The 19,984-nt window shown below is 35.1% G+C and overlaps 1 protein-coding gene and 1 long non-coding RNA gene across 3 annotated transcripts in view; one reads left to right on the top strand and one right to left on the bottom strand.

The window, feature by feature from the left end:
- nyap2a (neuronal tyrosine-phosphorylated phosphoinositide-3-kinase adaptor 2a) overlaps positions 1–19,037 on the top strand; it is an 82,482-nt gene extending 63,445 nt beyond the window's left edge. The window contains exons 5-7 of the mRNA XM_087284452.1: positions 5,735–5,893; positions 7,530–7,651; positions 14,455–19,037. Coding sequence (XP_087140578.1) covers positions 5,735–5,893; positions 7,530–7,651; positions 14,455–14,685 — 512 coding nt within the window. The 3' untranslated portion in view covers positions 14,686–19,037. The remainder of the gene's footprint in view (positions 1–5,734; positions 5,894–7,529; positions 7,652–14,454) is intronic.
- LOC141377891 (uncharacterized) overlaps positions 1–19,984 on the bottom strand; it is a 194,799-nt gene that overhangs the window by 80,624 nt on the left and 94,191 nt on the right. The window contains exon 6 of one of the 2 annotated variants that reach the window (XR_015509725.1): positions 5,714–6,005. The exons of the other annotated variant lie outside the window; for it this stretch is intronic. This is a non-coding gene — a long non-coding RNA (uncharacterized LOC141377891). The remainder of the gene's footprint in view (positions 1–5,713; positions 6,006–19,984) is intronic. 2 annotated transcript variants of the gene reach the window in all.

Genomic DNA, 19,984 nt, shown 5'->3' on the forward strand with positions numbered 1-19,984 from the left:
CTTAGAAATGAAAACACTGTTCATTTACAAACCCGTTTAAAAGGTAGGTGATTTTTTTTGTCAAAAGAGCAATCAAGAAACGGTGGTACTAATAATAATGTTGTAATGTTGTTAATAATGTTCAGTTTCTTAGTTCGCTCCATAAGATCTCATTGTATCGCCTTGTATTTGTTTTTTTTTATTCTCAAAAGCATAGTTTGAGTAGCATTTTCCAGTTTAAACCATCCTTTTAAGCATCAAAAAAACATTTACAATACATTACAACATTATAGAAATGCATTTATTATTTTATTTTTGAGGTGGCACAGTGGCTTAGTGGTTAGCACTGAATGTAAGAGTATATGGAGGTTTCCCAGTACTGGGTTATGGCTGGAAGTGCATTCGCTGTGTAAAACATATGCCGGAATATTTGGTGGTTCATTCCGCTGTGGCAACTACTGATAAATAAGAGATTAAGCCCAATGAAAATGAATCAATTTCATTTTATTATAAACTTTTTTTATTTTCTTAATCTTATATTTCTGAATTTTCTTTAACCAGCTGGTTTGATGCAGCTGCACGCCTTTGGATTCTTAAAAAAGGGTCTGACCTTGGAGATAAACTAAAACCTGTCTCTTGTTTGGCTTTCTCATGCTGTTCTTTCTAGCGGTGTTGTTTGTATCCTTTATCACCGAGTGCCAAAAGGTATCTGGCATGGCATTTTACTAACTGGATGAGGAAACATGTTCTTAATGCTAGCTGCTATTAGCTGAGGGGCCTTGTAGCACAATCTGACCCTGTGAACACTGACAAGAACACAAGCCTGCCAAAACAAAACCCTCAAATTCTGTCTGCTAATGGACACACACACTTGTACAGCTATCTTTAAGGCGACTTATTTATTTTTATACAGCACAAACTGCATACTCTATCCATCTACACCAACCCTACGCCTAAATCCAAATCTCAGAAGACAAAATGCATTTACATTTTCTAAATATTTGATATATTTATGAGCCATTTTCCTCATGGGGACCATAAAACGTCCCCACAATTTACTGATATTGCTAATATTTGGCAAGGTGGTATGTACAGTGTGGTCCCCAAACTGTAAGGAATACATGATGTTGCACACACCTCCCACAAACATACAGACATTGTGTGTTTAAGCAGGTTATGTCCAGGCACTGACTGTGTGCATGTTAATAAGTAAATATGATAAATTTGTCACAGTCTTTGCTTTAGCGCCCCACGCTAATGACAGTGGACACTAATTAAATGTAGACTAATGGAGCAGGACACCACAGACTAATGGGATTTCAACAGACGTGGCCAGACAATGTGTGTGTGTGTGTGTGTGTGTGTGTGTGTGTGTGTGTGTGTGTGTGTTTCCAGAGAGATAAAGTATGGCAAATAAGGTTCTCAAGTAGCCAATGTGAGACCAGAATGCTTAATCAGCTAACATTAATAAGCAACCTCAGCAAAGGAAAACATGGTATATCTCTAGATAGATGGATGGATGGATGGAAGGATGGATGGAAGGATGGATGGATGGATGGATGGATGGATGGATGGATGGATGGATGGAAGGACGGACGGACGGACGGACGGACAGACAGACAGACAGATAGATAGATAGATAGATAGATAGATAGATAGATACAACGACAGACAGACAGACAGAGATAGATAGATAGATAGATAGACAGACAGACAGACAGACAGACAGATAGATACAACGACAGACAGACAGACAGACAGACAGACAGACAGACAGACAGACAGACAGACAGACAGACAGACAGACAGACAGACAGACAGATAGATAGATAGATAGATAGATAGATAGATAGATAGATAGATAGATAGATAGATAGATAGATAGATAGATAGATAGATAGATAGATAGATAGATAGATAGATAGATACAACGACAGAAAGACAGACAGACAGAGATAGATAGATAGATAGACAGACAGACAGACAGACAGACAGACAGACAGACAGACAGACAGACAGACAGACAGACAGACAGACAGACAGACAGACAGATAGATAGATAGATAGATAGATAGATAGATAGATAGATAGATAGATAGATAGATAGATAGATAGATAGATAGATAGATAGATACAACGACAGACAGACAGACAGAGATAGACAGACAGACAGACAGACAGACAGACAGACAGACAGACAGACAGACAGAGACAAATTATTATAAAACGTACATAATCTTGTCAAAATAAAGTTACTGAAGTGGTTTAAATCTAATAAGTCGATGAACATTGTTAGCATTCAGTTCCCTTAAAAGACCCAGCTTTTAAGTGTAATCCATTCAGGAGTCGAGCAACTGTATGTTTATGATTCACTAAACTGAAATGGCTCATTAGAGTCATTTGTTCACACACACATTGCAGCATACTGCATGAGATTGACTAGTTAAAAAGAACTGACTCATAAGAATCATTCATTCCTAAACTGGTTTATACTGCTCTACTGAACGAATCATCAGGATCCAGAAATCAGGAGTCAAAGTACACTACATGCACTTCATGATTCAGTTATTAAAAAAAAAAAAGAATCATTTCATAAGAGTCAATTCTTAAAGTGTTGGGTGGCACATTGTGATTTACTAAAAAGAACTAGTTCATAAAAGTCATTTATATTGGGAGTCAACTATTAATTGTGTTCATGATTCATCTATAAAAAGATCACACTGTATGCTATTTGCTGTACTCTAAGCTTATGAGTCACTATAAAGAATCAGCTCATAGGAATCATTTATTCAATTATAGGAATTTTGTTGAAGCTTCTAGTGATCCGTTAAAAATAATCCACATTAAGCTCATAAAAGTCATTCATTTACAATTTGAATTACACTTGATGTGCATTTATAAGATTAACTATAAAGAATAGGATCAAAGTGATCATTCAGTATTCAAACTACATTGCGCAACACAGACTCATTGTGAAAATGTACCCCCATATACATTTTTGGAGAGCGCAAATTATGTAGTCAGAGCAAAGTATGGCTGCATTTCATCTTTAAAATGAACGCTATGGGACAGGATGAGGCTGCTGACGGCTTCTGTTTCTTTTAGCCCTACTAGCTGACAGCTTACCTATATGTGGATCGCTTTTTTGCTGTTACTAGTTTGCCAAGTCCGTTGTGGTAATGTGGTAGGATCTGAAAATGTGGTAAAAATCAGGCGGCAGTGAGGACTTTTCTTTTTCTGGATTGCTTTTAAAACACTATCGCCTGTGTTTAGGGAAGGGAGTGTTCAGGTCAATTGGTGCTTTTGAAAACACCATCGATTGGGTTTAGGGAAGGGGGTGGATGGGGTTATCAGTCAGTTAGTCAGTCAGTTGGCAGCAGCCTCTGGTAAAATTATGCGAACATAAACTGCAAAAAAAACGTACCTCTAGGGATGTATTTCACGATCTCCAGAAATGTATACAGGGGTACGTATCAATAAAAAGCATGGGTTGACATTGCTGTTAATTCATTAAGCATTCATTCTGTAATCACACTACAATAATCATCTGGTTTATTTCATGCCATAGATTGTATAACAGAGAATATATGGGTATATATATTATATATGGAGAGAGAAAGCCATTCCTGGACTGGCTGAAGTTATAAAATGAATCTGAGATGCAATCGATGAAAAGCATTATGATACAATTCTGTATTACATGGAACATTTCACAATCTTAGTTGAAATGCTATATGAACTGAAGTCGCTCATGACTTTTATAATAAGCATATGGCTTCAGTCACCATACACACTCACGGGATATGCTGGCTGATGTCACCTTCAGTTCATAAGTCCATAAGTGTCAGACAATATAGCTAAGCATGCGTCTATACAGACGACACGGACACACATTCAGATACTCTTGCCAGCTGAAATAATTGAAAAGCTTTCATCTGTTAGTAAAGCAATTTCCCTAATGTCTTCAGAGCCAGTGAAAGATGTGATGAATGTGACTGCTAATGGATCCCCTGTGAGGGAGAGAGAGATTAAAAGAGAGATGGAATGGAAAAATACAAAGGAAAAAGGGGTTGATTGTGTGAAAGATGAAAGGAACGCAGGAATAAACATAACTAAGAAATGTCAAGTTTAAGCATATATAGTAGTGGTGGTGTAAGGGATCATACTACGGTTTCTGAGTCATGGATTGTACCACTTTTTGGATCAGCAAAAAAAAGGAGCGAACAAATGTCATTTGCTTTACATTTATTACAAAAACAGTACTACAAGAAACTTTTGGTTTAAACCACTTGCTACTGTTGCTGATAATGCTAAATGTATAAAACTTAAAACATAATCTTGTACATTTATTTTTTAGTCTCGTTTTCAATTAATGGTTCAATAATTCACTCATAAAACATTGTTTTTCGTTACTAGATGTATTATTTTTGAAGAACTATTCAGTGACATTTTTTGATGGTTGTTTGTCGCCATCTATTGGTTAACCAATGTATATGTTACAACTTTTAACATTACGTTGCAACAGGGTTTCTGCAGGTTTAAAGTGAAATTTAGAACTTTTAAAGACCTCTTCAAGACTATCATGAATGAAGTTTTAGACTTAAACACAGCTAAATATTAAGGATGTTTTCTGATGGCCCTTTTTTTGCTTGCCACAACAGCAAAAAAAAATCTAATTTGGTTATTTCTGATCCACATATTCTAATGTGGGCGAGGCAGTGGCGCAGTAGGTAGTGCTGTCGCCTCGCGGCAAGAAAGTCGCAGGGTCGCTGGTTTGAGCCTCGGCTCAGTTGGCATTTCTGTGTGGAGTTTGCATGTTCTCCCTGCGTTCGCGTGGGTTTCCTCCTGGTGCTCCGGTTTCCCCCACAGTCCAAAGACATGCGGTACAGGTGAACTGGGTAGGCTAAATTGCCCATAGTGTATAATTGTAATTTAATAGTTGCAATTAGCTTACAATTTAAACGTTAAGAGATTATTGAACTATGTTTTAAAATAAAATACTACTTAATCTTTCTGTCAACAATTACAAGCTTAATTCAGACTGTTGTTTGTATTAATTTGTGACGTTTTTAACAATATCTGAGTGAAATTTGTTTCTACACCAGTTTTTCAGTTTTGTTATGTATGCATTTTGTCTGGTCAGATTAGATATAAAATTAAATTAAATTAAAATTGCAATTATTTTTGTATTTTCTATTACAATACAATCTTGTATACTGCTCATTTTGGGAAATCTGATTATTAGGTGTGTATAAATAATACAATTAGCAATTAGTAACTAGTAATAATAACATAAGATGTATTATTAATATTCATATATATAATTGTAATTTAATAACTGCAATTTAAATGCTGAAAGATTCTTGGGGTATTTTAAAATAAAATACTAAATCTTTCTACATCAGAATTTCAAGCTTAATTCAGTCTACTGTATGTGTATTTATTTGTGACGTTTTCTAGCAACTTCTAATTGAGATTTGTATCACCACCAGTTTTTTTTTTAGTACTGTTGTGGAAAAAAAATAATTATTTTTGTGTTTTTTTTATAACTTTGCAATCTTGTAAACAGGCTCATTTTGGGGAATCTGAATATGGTTTTGGCTCAGTAGTGACATCTAGCGTTAATATATTTACACAGCAGTATTATTACAGATCAAAGCACTCACGCATGAAACTGCTAAATCGTTCTTATGAAAACAGAGAGCTGAGTCATACTGAATGCTGAAATCTCTACCTCTTTTTTTCTGTTTTGCAGGAGAAAGTAAAGGTAGAAGTGACAGTAGGGACAGAGCCCTTCGCAGCTCTTCTCCGAAATCCCAGGATTGGGAAACGCCCACAGGACAATCATCCACGCCCACAGCCACGCCCAGTCGCTTTGGCCGCTCCTCCATTAGCCCGACCACCATGCTCGGAGGTACATCCAATTATTCGTTCATTCATTCATGCAATTTCCTTCGGTTAAGTCTTTATTTTCAGAAGTCGCCACAGCAGAATGAACCGCCTGCATCTAATTAATGTGAGAAAATCTGAAAACATAAACATTAAACAAAGTCTGTATCACAAAAAATTCCAATTACTATTAAACCGTGAAGTATTTCATCGTCATTTTACAATTATTTGACAATAAAAATAATAATAAACATGGTAGTTATTTAATCAAACTTTTATTAATAAAAATGTATGTGTCACACTATAATAGTAATAAAGAACTTTATGATAATTTAAATGTATATATTAATGAATATTTAATCAAATATAAAATGATAATATATATTTAAGATTTAACAATCTTACTAATTCATACTAAAATGTTAAGTATTTCATTATCATCATAATAATTATTATTTAACCAAATATGTAATAAATTAATACAAATATATGATAAAAATTCTGTTACAGTGTTATAACAATATTAAATGCATAAATAAAATAAATAAATAAATGCATAACTAAATAAATGTGTACATAAATTCACAAAGAAATAAAATGTTAAGTATTTCATAATAATTATTTTAATAATTATTATTTATTATTTAAACAAATATGTAATACATTAATACAAATATATAATAAAAATTATGTTACCATATTATAACAATAACAAATACATAAATAAATAAATGCAAAAATAAATTAATAAAAAATGCATAACGAAATAAATGCATAAATAAAATGTTATTTCATAATCATCATTTAATACTTATTTATTATTAATTAGCCAAACAAGTAATAAATAATACAAATATATAATAAAAATTATGCTACAGTATTAAACAATAATAAATGCATAAATAAATAAATAAATAAACGCAAAAACATTAATTAATAAATAAATACATAACTAAATAAATGCAAACAAATGCACAAATAAATAAAATGTTAAGTATTTCATAATCATAATAATAAAAATTCTGTTAACATATTATAACAATAATAAATGCATAAATAAATAAATGCATAAATAAATGCAAAAATAAATAAATAAATGTATAACTAAATAAATGCACAAATAAATAAAATATTAAGTATTTCATAATCATCATTTTAATAACAAATATTATTATTTAATCAAATATGTAATAAATTAATACAAATATATAATAAAAATTCTGTTACCATATTATAACAATAACAACTGCATAAATAAGAAAATAAATGCATAAATAAATAAACAAATAAATAATAAATAATTGGCAAGTTCTATTTTATACATATATAAGCATCATGAAATTAATCTGTTTCCATCACTTAAGACACTCCAAAACACTTTTATCATAAACTGCTAATGTGAAAACATTCATTCATTCATTTTCTTTTCGGGTCAGTACCTTTATTAACCTGGGGTCGCCACAGCGAATTGAACCGCCAACTTATCCATCATATGTATTATGCAGCGGATGCCTTTCCAGCTGCAACCCAACACTGCGAAATAATGTGAAAAGAGTCCTCACAATTTTACAACCCAGTTAAACAATTTCCCATTCTCAGGCATTGTAAGAATGCAGTGTTTTCAATGTGATTTCATGGCATCTTTTTCTCTACCTTTATAGAACCAAAAGCCGGTTGTAAACTCGGTCGCTCTGCGTCCACATCAGGAGTCCCGTCTCCAGTGGGAACACCCCAAAGACACGCACCAGACGCCTCGGCCCCTCCGTGCGGGACGCCGTTCCAGGTAGAACCCCCTTATTCCTCAGAGTGATGCGAGATGGCATGCGTGTGGAGTTGTGGGCTCCTGTCTCCGTGTCTTTGACCTCTGACCCCCATGGCTGTGTGTAAATTCTCTCCTGTCTGCTGCTCTGCCGCTTCTGCTGCTGTGCGCTTTTTTCGGCGTGGTTCATCATCTGTCAACGTAGATGCGTTTGTGTGTGTTGTTTGTGTTCGGTCCAGATCAAGGCTGTCTTGCGATCATGCTCTGGAGAGGCTCTCACATTTGTGTGCTGTTGAGGATGTTTTCATCCACTCTGGGACTTTGCAATCAAAAAATGTCATTATAATAGAAGTCAATGGGGCAAAAACAGCCACCAACATAATGAAAGGGTAGTCAATTTGAGCAGTACACAAGGGTTAATCTGCCCTCAGTGAGTTTATGCCAAGAGATCTACAATCAGGGTTTTATATATCTGGCAGTTTAAGCACTTGAGAGAAGGTTTGACTGATGTGAATCTGAACGAGAGCCTTTTGAGAGCGACGGCGGGCAGCTTTACTCTCGACCAACAGCATCCTCAGTCTGTTTCGTCTCTATCTCAATGTTTCAGACACTGCTCAGATGTACAGACATCAAACATAGAAGCTGTTTATGGAGACATGAAATTCCGAAATGCAAGATTATGAATCCAAAGCAAAGACATCACGTCGTGTACAAAAACCTGCTGAAATAAACAACCAGTTGACTGATAGTTTCTAAAAAAAATGTTAATTTGGACCGCTAAATACAGTTGATTATATGTCTATACAAAATTGTTAAAGTTTGGGGTCAGCAAGATTTTTATTTATAATTCATTTGAGTGATTGAAGGCCAATAAAGGGCCACATAACCAATATAACAATTGCCACTTCCTTGCTCAGTTTAAAATGTTTTAGTGTCAAGCTAAACGAGGTTAGCATCACCCAGCTACATGACACACATGCTTTTTTATAATATTATAGTGTTAACCAGTTGTGTTAGCAACATTCTAAACTAGTTAACATCATGTTAATGTCACATTTTACTTTAAAATCATGCTAGCATCATGCTAACATGCTAATCACTGTGTTAAAACAAGCTAATTGTGCAAGATCTGATTGAAGGAGCATGCTAATTTGATTGCTACCAACATGCTAAACTTGACATTGTGTTAACATTAAGCAAGCAGCATTATAATTTAGTTAGCATCACGTTATTGTTACATTTTTCTTTAAAAATGTGTTAGCATTATGCTAACATGATAATCATTGCGTTAAAAACAAGCTAATTGTGTGAGAGCTGATCCAAGCATATTGATTTGATTGCTACCAACATGCTACATTCTGTAGCAGCATTATACATTTTTTAGCATATGTTAATAATGTTGCATTTTTCTTGAAAAAATATGCTAGCACTTTGCTAACATGCTAATCATTGTGTTAAAACTAGCTAATTGTGCGATAACTGATCCAAGCAGTATTCTAATTTGATTGCTACCAACATGCTAAACTTGACAAAGTGTTAATGTTAGCTTGCAACATTGTAAATTAGTTAGCATCAAGTTAACAATATGAATTTTTTTTCTTTAAAATCATGCTAGCATTACAATAACATGCTAATCATTGTGCTAATAACAAGCTACTTGTGGGAGCACTGATCCAAGCAGCAATCTAATTTGATTGGTACGTTCTTGACATTGTGTTAACATTAAGTTAGCAGCATTCTAAATTACTTAGCATCACATTAACAATGATAAATTTATCTCCAAATAATATGCTAACATTATGCTAGCATGCTAATCAGTGTGAAGAACAATTTAATTGTGTGAGCACTGATACAAGCTGCATGTTAATCTGATTGCTACCATTGTGCTAAACCTGACATTGCATTAACATTAAGCTAACAGCATGCAAAATTCGTTTGCATCATGTTAATAATGTTACATTTTTCTTAAAAATAGTACAGCATTATGTTAACATGCTAATCGATGTTAAAACAAGCTAATTGTGTGAGCACTGATCCAAGCAGCATGCTAATTGTATTACCACCAACACATTAAACCTAACATTGTTGACATTAAGTTAGCATCATTCTAAATTAGTTAGCATCATATTAATAATAAATTTATCTTAAAAATATGCTACCTTTATGCACACATGCTAATTATTGTGTTAAAAACAAGCTAATTGTGTGAACACTGATCCAAGCAGCATTTCAATTTGACTACTACCAACATGTTAAACCTGACTTTGTGCTAACATTAAGCTAGCAGCATTAAAAATTAGTTAGCATCATGTTAATAATGTTATATTTTTCTTTAAAATTATTCTAGCATTACACTAACAATGCTAATCATTGTGCTAATAACAAGCTGATTGTGTAAGTTAATCCAAGCAGCATGCTGATTTGATTGCTACCAAAATGCTACATTTTGTAGCAGCATTATAAATTAGTTAGCATTATGTTAACATGCTAATCATAGTGTTAAAACAAGCTAATTGTGAGAACTGATTCAAGTAGCATTCCAATTTGATTGCTACCAACATGCTAAACTTGGCATTGTGTAAACAATAGCTAACAGCATTTTAATTTACTTACCATCATGTTAAATTTATCTTAAAAATATGCTAGCATTAAGCAAACATGCTAATCACTGTGCTAAAAAAAGCTAATTGAGCAAGAACTGATCCAAGCAGCGTTCCAATTTTATTGCTACCAACATGCTAAACTTGGCATTGTGTTAACAATAGCTAACAGCATTCTAATTTACTTACCATCATGTTAAATTTATCTAAAAAACATGCTAGCATTAAGCGAACATGCTAATCACTGTGCTAAAAAAAGCTAATTGAGCAAGAACTGATCCAAGCAGCATTCCAATTGGATTGATAACAACAAGCTAAACTTTGTGCTAAAATCTATAAACTAATTCTTAATGAATAGACAACTAAAAAGCCCATAATTTCTTTAAATCATTTTGTCTTTACTGACATTTTAATCAGTTTTATACATCTTTGCATATTAATAATACCAAAAAAAAATTAATTACGCATCAATAAAAGTATTAATTTATTTTAAATAGAAATCTTACAAACCCCAAACCCTTGAACAGCAGTTTACTGTAATTTCATTCATTTCACCTTATGTGTGCTTATTTAATCTTCAAGAGACCGAGCCATAAAGCATCACTTTAAACAAAAGAAAGCGCTCAGCATTTTCTATGGAGTCTGTTTGATGTGTGTATATTTGTATCTAGATGTGGCATTTATATCAGTGTCAGATGTCAACTGCTCTCTCCTGTTTTGTCTGTGTGGCCTTACTTGAACCCGTTTTAGAGCGACTGTATTATGTACAATAATCCTGTACCAATGATTGCTTTTCACATTGACGTCACTTTCACAAGAGGCTGGGGAGTCAGTTACACGATTTAATACACACACTTACCAAAACATGTTCATTATATCACGTCTTACAAAAGCCACACGCCCTCTCTTTATAGGGACACAATCCAATCCAATACAAACCAGATATCTGACACACATTAGACACAGAGCAGCCATGCTATTTCTTTATCTCGGTGTATAATAATAGCATAATAAAAAGCCTTTCGTATGTTATCTGATCCGCTCTCACTCCCCAGTATGTCTTTGATTGTTAGTGACTGTAATTGAACTAACCCAAATAAAACCTTAAACTCGAGGGATAAAACTAACCCCATCAAAACAAAAAGCTAAATAAAACCTTCAAAAGTAATATCTTCTTCTCCACTGTATTTTCTGTGTCTGTCTGCTGCTTTCTTCCTCAAAAGCACAACCGTGTGTGTGTGTGTGTGTGTGTGTGTGTGTGTGTGTGTGTGTGTGTATGTGTGTGTGTCTGTGCATGTCTGAGGTATATGCTCTGTTACAAAACCTAGTCAGCAAATCTCATTTTGTTTAGGCAGCAGTGCATGCATTCGTGTAGAGGACAATCCCACAATGCATTGCTACATGCTGTATGACACAAAAATGTCTGCCTTTGTAGAGTCAGTGGCTGTTTCTCAATATGAGTTCTTCTGCCGTCTTGCGCCCTCTTGTTCTTGTGTAACGTCATCATCAACTGCCAAAGTTCAGTTCCAAAACTTGAGACCGCACAAACGGAGGACGCGAGAAACTTCCCACATGCGTTCTTGATATCGAGGACGCATGGATGCAGACTTGAGCACTGAACTCGATCTAGTAGTCCCAGAAGTCATTGCGACTGGAGGTGGGAAGCGCAGCATTTTGTATAGGTTTATTTTTAAAGTTCAGAGATATAAATTATTTATCGCAGGAGTTTCCCTAAATGAAACGGTGAATGTAAACATTACCATGAAAATCTTAATAAAGGAATAAACACATTAAGGGTGTTTATTTGGTAAAATTTGTATTAAAATGGATTTATTTTTATTTTGCAGCATGTATTTGTAAAGTTCTTATGCATAGTATATATTGTTAAAAGGGAGTTTGTTTTTCCAAGGACACCTGGCAAGAGCGGTCTTCACAAGAATGCAAGTCCGTTCTCTGCGTTCTTGGAATTGAGAAACAGCCAGTGTTTCAAACTACCCATGTGGTTTCGTGACATTTAGAATGCTCTCTTAGGGAATGTTTACACACATTTGTAACTAAAATGTAATTTTAAATTTTTTTGTCATAATTGTACACAATAACATAGTTAAACGCCAACTTTTAAAGACAATGTTTTTGAAAACAATAGCTGTGCGTTCACACCGAAGGCAGTAAGAGTGTCAAAGTTCGTTCTGGCCACAGCGCTGTCTGTCTTTACTGCTCCTCCGGCGAAAGCATCAAAGTTGGCTACATTGTCCTCTTATTTAAAGAGGTCTTTGCAGCATATCAGCAAATCACTTACATTCCCACATAAAAACGTGCTTTCTAGCGTGAAAATGTTGCACACTTTTTATAAAATTCATTTAACAATGAAAGATCAAGTTGTTGCGTGTGGTGTGGCTATTTTATCCAATGTGTCATTATGTTAGAAATATTTCAAAGTAACTCGCCCGTAACTTTTTTTAATGTATGTCCCTGTAAGAGACCAATCACACCGAGTGTGCTTTTTGCGTTGAGAGGTGCCTTTTTTGAATGGTTTACTAACGACCGCGAGCATTTTGCTTGCTGCTTATGCACCCTGCGCTCCTCGCGTTTTAACCGCCTGCTGTGCTTCTCGTTTTTGCCATTGTGCTGTGTGCTCGCAGTTGAAAAAATTCAATTCTGAGCAGAAAAAGCATGTTACGTCAGTCACGTCTTTTTCATTCCACAATCAAATAAAAGCAGAGGTGGGGTTTCTATTGAGCTGCCTGCAGCCTTTGTGTTTAATTTAATTTAAGACTTGTTAAGGCCTAAAATTTTGTTTTTGAACTTTAAGACGTCTTAAGACTTCCTAAGACCTCACGATACCCTGTAAAATGTCAATACAAGTCACTTTGTATACTGCAGTTTTTAACGTCAAAAGTCGGCAGAGCAGATCCAGCAGGCACACAACATTATAAAACGTTAATATTAGGTTAGATTTAGGTTGTGATGTCAGGTGACTAAAATTGTGTACAATTTAATGACCAATAATGATGTCAAATGATGTTAATGTTTGGTTGTTTTAAGATTGCCTTGCTAACTGACCAAATCCAATGTCGAGCCAGTATAGACATTTATTCATCAGGTATGGAAATCAAGATCCAAAGTCTGATAGACGTTATATTGGTAACCTCCACAAAATATCAATATGTAACATCATTAGACGTTAATATTTGGTTGTTTTTAGGTTGCGTTGGAAAGTGACCAAAATTCAATGTCTGTCCGACATCAACCCGATTTTCCTTTCCACCCAAAATGCAATGTCCCACAACGTTGGGGTACAACGTCAATCTGACATCATTGACGTACTGTGCCTACAGGGGAGATCAACATCTGATAATGCAATTCACCATAAATAAACAATCTTAATTACCACGAATATTAATTAGTGTAAGAAACAAAACTTTTTAATTTCATTGTCATGTAAATATACCCTTAGAAGGCAGCTATATACCTATATACAGTATTCAGTTCACTAGGTATTGAAACAGAGCCATAGTGTGTGCTTATAAAATTTTGTGTTGCCTATATAAATGTTTATTCTTTTAATTAGTGTGATGCATGGGCATATATTGTGTGTATGTGTGTGTGTGTGTGTGTGTGTGCGTGTGTGTGTGTGTGTGTGTGTGTGTGTGTGTGTGTGTGTGTGTGTGTGCGAGAGAATTAAACTCAATGCCAGTACCACTCCGACTGTATTAAACTACATAAATAATTGAACACATTCTGTGGTCCCACTTTATATTAAGTGTCCCTAACTACTATGTACTTACATCAAAAAAATAAAACAATGTACTTACTGTGTTTATAATGTATTTGAGAACACCTGTGGTGCTTTTGAGTTGGAATAGAGGTTGGGTTATAGACAGGTTTGGTGGCATGGGTAGGATGAAGGGTAGGTTAAGGTGTAAGGGATGGTCAACAGTGTATTTACAAATGTAATTACAGAAGTTAATTACAGATGTAAATACATACATGTATTTAATCAAGCATAAGTACACAGTAAATACATGTATTTACACAATAAGTACATTGTAACAAACTATTAGTTCCTATGTAAGTACATGTTAGTTAAGGCCACTTAATATAAAGTGGGACCCATTCTGTAATATTAAAGAAGCTGTGAACGCCTTCAAAAATGATATATGAGCTGCAAAACTCAAAAGCCAGCTCTGCATGCATCAATGTTATCTCACCCTTGCCGCCCATTAGATGCCCCCAATGCCCTGGGCATGTGGGGACAGCACCATGATGGAGATGATCGAGAAGAAACGCCACCTGTGCAAGGAGATCAAATCCAGACAGAGGTGTCCAGACAAAGCCCTGTGCAAGCAGGAGAGCATGCCCATCCTGCCCAGCTGGAAAAAGACCAACGGGAGCAAGAAATACGGGCCTCCTCCGTACTCCACCCAAACCACTGTCTTCTGGGACACTGCTATATAAAGAGTGACCAGCAAACTACAGCCATGGAGATACTACACGAACTGAAACGGGGTGGAGGGGGAGTCCAAATACTGATCGACAGCTAGCAGGACTGCACAGTAAAGGGTTGCTGTTTATATTTGATATTTTTATATGGGAGATAACTGTCTTAATATTAAATATGATTAGCGTTTTTTTAAAGAAGAACTCTCTGAATGAGATCTAAGAAAGAAAATAGAACACTTTTACCCATGAGATGATATTTGTCCTCTTTGAAATGGTATTTCTATTTATTTTCTATCCTTTTTTGGGGGGGAGGGGGGTGTTTCTATATTTGGCACTCATCCGTGTGTCTGGGGAAATAATCTATAATAATGTGTGGTGAAATACGTGCAGTAATTCCATTGAGAAAACACCGTTGTTTTTGATGCCTATGCATTTTGGTTAAACGGCATGGATGTCGCTTTTTTTGTTCATTGTCTATTTTTTTTTCATATGGAGAGTTTATTTGGAAATAATATATTTTTTGGTGTCCGTATTTTAAATGTAAGTTGTCAGGCTGTCGTTCCTATGAATTCTGGGTTGGACTTGAAGGCGATCGGCCTGGATTGTGAGATATTAGGTGGGTTTGATTATTGGATCGGGTTATGAGACTGCTGGCTTATTGGAGTAGGGATCAAGAGATGTGTCCTAAATTGCATACTTATGCACTATTCTAGGCCATTTTGTAGTATAAATAGTGTAAGTAGTGTGTTCACACTGAAAACTCTGAAAATAGTAAGTGCACTTTAATTACCCGGATGATGCACTCATTCAGCCGGTAAAATGAAGTGTGGAATGATGGATACTTCACGCACTCAACGACCGCAGGTTTGCCTACGTAGCAGAAGGGGCGGAGCTATCAGATGCACATGTTGGATAACTTTATTTATTTTGGATGGTGAAAGCAAAATTTCTCCTACGAGAGTGATTATATCGCCTCTCGATGGTGAATGCGATAATACTAACGGCAGGTATTATTTGATAATTCGGTTGTTTATTTCACTGATTTGGCGACCGTCAAAGGTCATCAGGGAAACGGTTTGAATTTCCGCTTAGTAAAAAAACATAAGTGTGCCATTTGGGACGACATTACATACATATACCATAGATATATACATTAGATGTCGCCTACCCTGTTGTTGTCTATTGGAAGGAATGCGTCAGTTGAGCCGCCATTTTGGAACAGGGTAGCGCTTCATTGAAATGAATGCGGGACCAAGGTACAGTGGAGGACTGTGGCCATCCAAAGCCAGAGATATACACATATACACATATATCTGTGATCGGGAGTTTTCCTAGATGTTGGTATTCAAAATTTTTTTTAAGTATGAAAATTATAATTTTACAAGACTTTTCTACATTGATGGATCAGTGATTGCACAGGCATTTCTGACAAAAAGCTTGTGTTTGTGTGTACAGAAATATACTATTCACCCTCCCTGTTAAATCTGATCTAATCTGTGGCCTGAAACACACCTCCTCTCCTGCTTTCACTTCTCATACTGACAGAGGGAGCGATTTGTTTGTGAATGAATCTCCATTATGAACGACTCTTTCACTAGTCGACAATAATACCAGTTTCTGACAGTGCAGCATCTTGTTATCATATTTCTTTTGCATTGTTTGCTGATTTTATTCAACAAAACTAGCATAAGCCGAGTATTTAGTGCGAGTTGGAGCTACTTTGCCTCATGGTGAATGCAGTAAGTGACTGTATTATCATCAATAACGTGACCTGTTCAGCACAAAAGTTCAGAACATACAAAAACGTAAAAACTTAATATTACCTATGAAATGTTCTGCCTTTGTGCTTTGTTTTCTTTGTTTGCTCGTTACTACACCCGTACACAGCGCTAAAGTCTAACATCTTCACGTAATAACACTGTGTTGACTAGTGCGGTTGAATGACATTTGTCATGGGAGCACTGTACCAATGTGGCGGCGCTATTGACGCATGCTCAGGGTCCCTATGCGATATCTAGTGTATATATCTATGTACATATACTATCCTGTTGAGTGTGTAAGTGCATAAGTACATAGTGCATGAGTGCATAGTGTATAGTGTGCCATTTTGGACGCAGCTAAGGTGTTTGGTCAGATACTGAGCGTATGGTGAGCAGAACTGTTTTGCGAGGTGCATTCAATCGTGAGCATTGTAAACTCACAAACACACGCTAATATCAGCTGCTTTTTTGGCCTAATATTTGGTGCTGTTCAACTATTTTCTTGAATGTTCATACTTAAAAGCTACATGACAGTCATAGATGCACATGAAATGTGTACAGAAATTAGCATGGGTGGTTGACATGAGTAGTCGGTTTGCACATGATCAGGAACAGCATGATGAAAAATCATAAATCTGTTCCTATACTGTGTCAAATAATAAATCTTGAATACAGACACCATCTTTTATGAAGCACTATGCAGACATACTGTCAGTTTACATGCTCGTGTATCATTTTGACATGAGTCAAGGGCAGGCTAAAGGGAATAGCATGCTGAAAAGACTCGGAAAGAAAAGAGCAGGCCACCATTTACTCTGATCAGATGCTGTGCATCAAGGCTACACTCACAGCTTTACCACGCAATCAAATAGCCTTGCCACTGCAGTCAAGCACACTTGACTTTATGTGAGCTAGTTAACAAAAGTGCTTTCCCACTAGCAAGCCAAGCACACTTTTCAAATGGCAGGATAGTAAATGAATTCCTTTGCATAATGTATGTTTAAATCGATGCTAATATCAGATCTAAATTTGATTATTTCGTGTTTTTTCAAGATGGAATAAGATCTGACCATTTGGGAGCAAAAGAACACTTCTTGGACTCACAGCCCACGCCTAAACATAATCAAATTCTTGAATAAATTGTAAGAAAATGTACAAATCAGAACATTAAATTCATATCAGACAATCTGGGACACTCTCACAGAAAAACTATTTTACAATTTGCAAATTTGTATAAAATGTTATGGTTAAAAAAAAAAAAAAACATTAAGCCCAAAATTCCACCCTTAATCACAACTGCCAATGCGGATGAGCAGAATGTCCCCAAATATATGATTGCGATACTAATAATACAAGGGATTGAAATGTACATAAAAAACTAAATGAATTTTAAACCCAGATCAGACAATTTGGAGTTTTGGGGGGGAAAAATGATAATATCTCATGATAAAACTAATAATTCAGATTCCTGCAATTTAGTGGCTAACTTGTACAATCTAACAATCTCAAATGATATTAGACCATTAAAAAAAAAGGAAAGCATGAAGGCCTGCCTCTAACATAATCATTACTTGACTTGAGCAGAATGAGAATCTGGTTTTGAAACTCTGATAAGACAATTAAGATCAATAAACGAGCCAAGTCTCACAAGAAGATGTAACTATTTTAACTTTTATGAACTGGTGACTAATTGTTAATGAAAATAAGATTGTACAATTCAAATAAAAACACACACTACTATATAAGCATCACTGGGCATACGCATGAAAACATACAGATGAGATTGTATGAATTTAAAGGAATTAGCCGCTAAACATAAATACACAGGAACTCATAGACTGCCACATGATTATATTGAAGGAAATATGTATGAAAATTTACACAAACAGATGCATGGCTAACATTTTGAAAGAGTGTGCTTCCTTAAATTTGTCATTAAGAAGATGACATTAAGAAGTCCTCAAAACCATAAACAACTTCAATTTTTTAAGGATTTGATTAAATGTTTTTAAAAAGGTCCGTGGTTAGCACAAGCTCAATATGTGTTTACATTTAATCTACTGTGTAAATACATCAGTAATACCCCACACTAGGGCTGTGTGATTAATCGAAATCGAATCGCAATCATGATATGAAACGTTCTGATTAGCGAATCGCAAGAGCCTGTGATATGAAATACATATGTATTATATAATTTTCCCTACCCAGAGCAAATGTGTGACTGCAGTATGTGTATGACAGTCTTACTAGACAATTGAGTGAGCACACTTTTGTTCTGTCCAATCAGAATTGCGCAATCATACTATGTGGCAAGCCCACAAACAATAAAGCGTGTACAAGTGGGATGATGGTATCTTTCACTTCAGAAGCATTAAAAGACAGATTCATATCAAAGAAAAACAGTATATCAGTAATAGGGGCATATTTTGGTTTCAAAGTCACAGACAACAAACAAAAACACGTGATTTGTAAGAGCTGTCGCAAAATTGTTGACACAGCACGAGGAAATACTACAACCAGCACCTAAAAAAGCACTACGGGATATATAAGGAGCATCTTGCTAAAAGTAAAAAAAAAAGGATTGCCAGTGACACTCAATAGTAGAGAGCAACAGCAAAGTTAAGAGTTGTTTGCAGCTGTTGCACCATATGACAAAACAAACAGGAAATAACTAACGCCATAACTAGGAATTTGTGCGCGCAGAATTACGCAGATTTTATGCAGATTTTCGCAGATTTCTATCCCATCATTAATTCTGTTTATTTAATTGAGTAAATGTGTTTAAATCTGTATTTATACAGTTTTTACATTAATTACAGTTATATTATTTACTCATGTGAAAATATTCATCTGATTCATGTACAATGCAGTTTGTACAGTATTATTTTCTGTCTTTAAGTAGAAATATTATATGAGATATTTGCTTTGTTTACCAAATAAAGTGAATCTAATTGGATTTGCATTTTAAACATTAAAGTTCAAAAGATATTATTTTTTATTTCACAAATTAAGGTTTTAGTTATAATATTCCCAGAATAAATCAGCAGAAATCCGCAGATTTTTACCAAAATTTTCTGCAGAAATAGCAAAAAATGTCCGCAGATTCCATCTGGCCCTAGCCATAACTCACTACAGTTTGCTCTAGAGAAAATTCATTTAAATTCTGAATATTTATAAACAAAAGTTCAATAAAAGTAGTATCTTTTCAGTTCCTTTTTTAGCAGTTAGAAGCAACGATACAATATTAGGCTGAAGTTAAACTACAAAATGACAAAATTGACAAAAAAATCGAAATCGTAATATCTGTAAAAAAGAAAAGAAAATTTTTTTTAAAATCTCAATTAGGATTTACTCAAATCACACAGCCCTAGCCCACACAAAGTTTTAAAAGCCCTGAAGAAGCTAACAAGTAGCTAAATGAGCTAATCAACAAATCCAAAAATGACTCCCCTTGCGTTTAAACTTTCACTCTTGCAAACTATTTCTAATCAAACTTTCCAACTTGAAGATTTTAAGCAAAGAATGTTGTCACTGAAGTGAACATAATTTGCTTT

The sequence above is a fragment of the Danio rerio genome, chromosome 15 (genome assembly GCF_052040795.2).
Source record: "Danio rerio strain M-AB ecotype USA chromosome 15, GRCz13ab, whole genome shotgun sequence".
Lineage (NCBI taxonomy): Eukaryota > Metazoa > Chordata > Actinopteri > Cypriniformes > Danionidae > Danio > Danio rerio.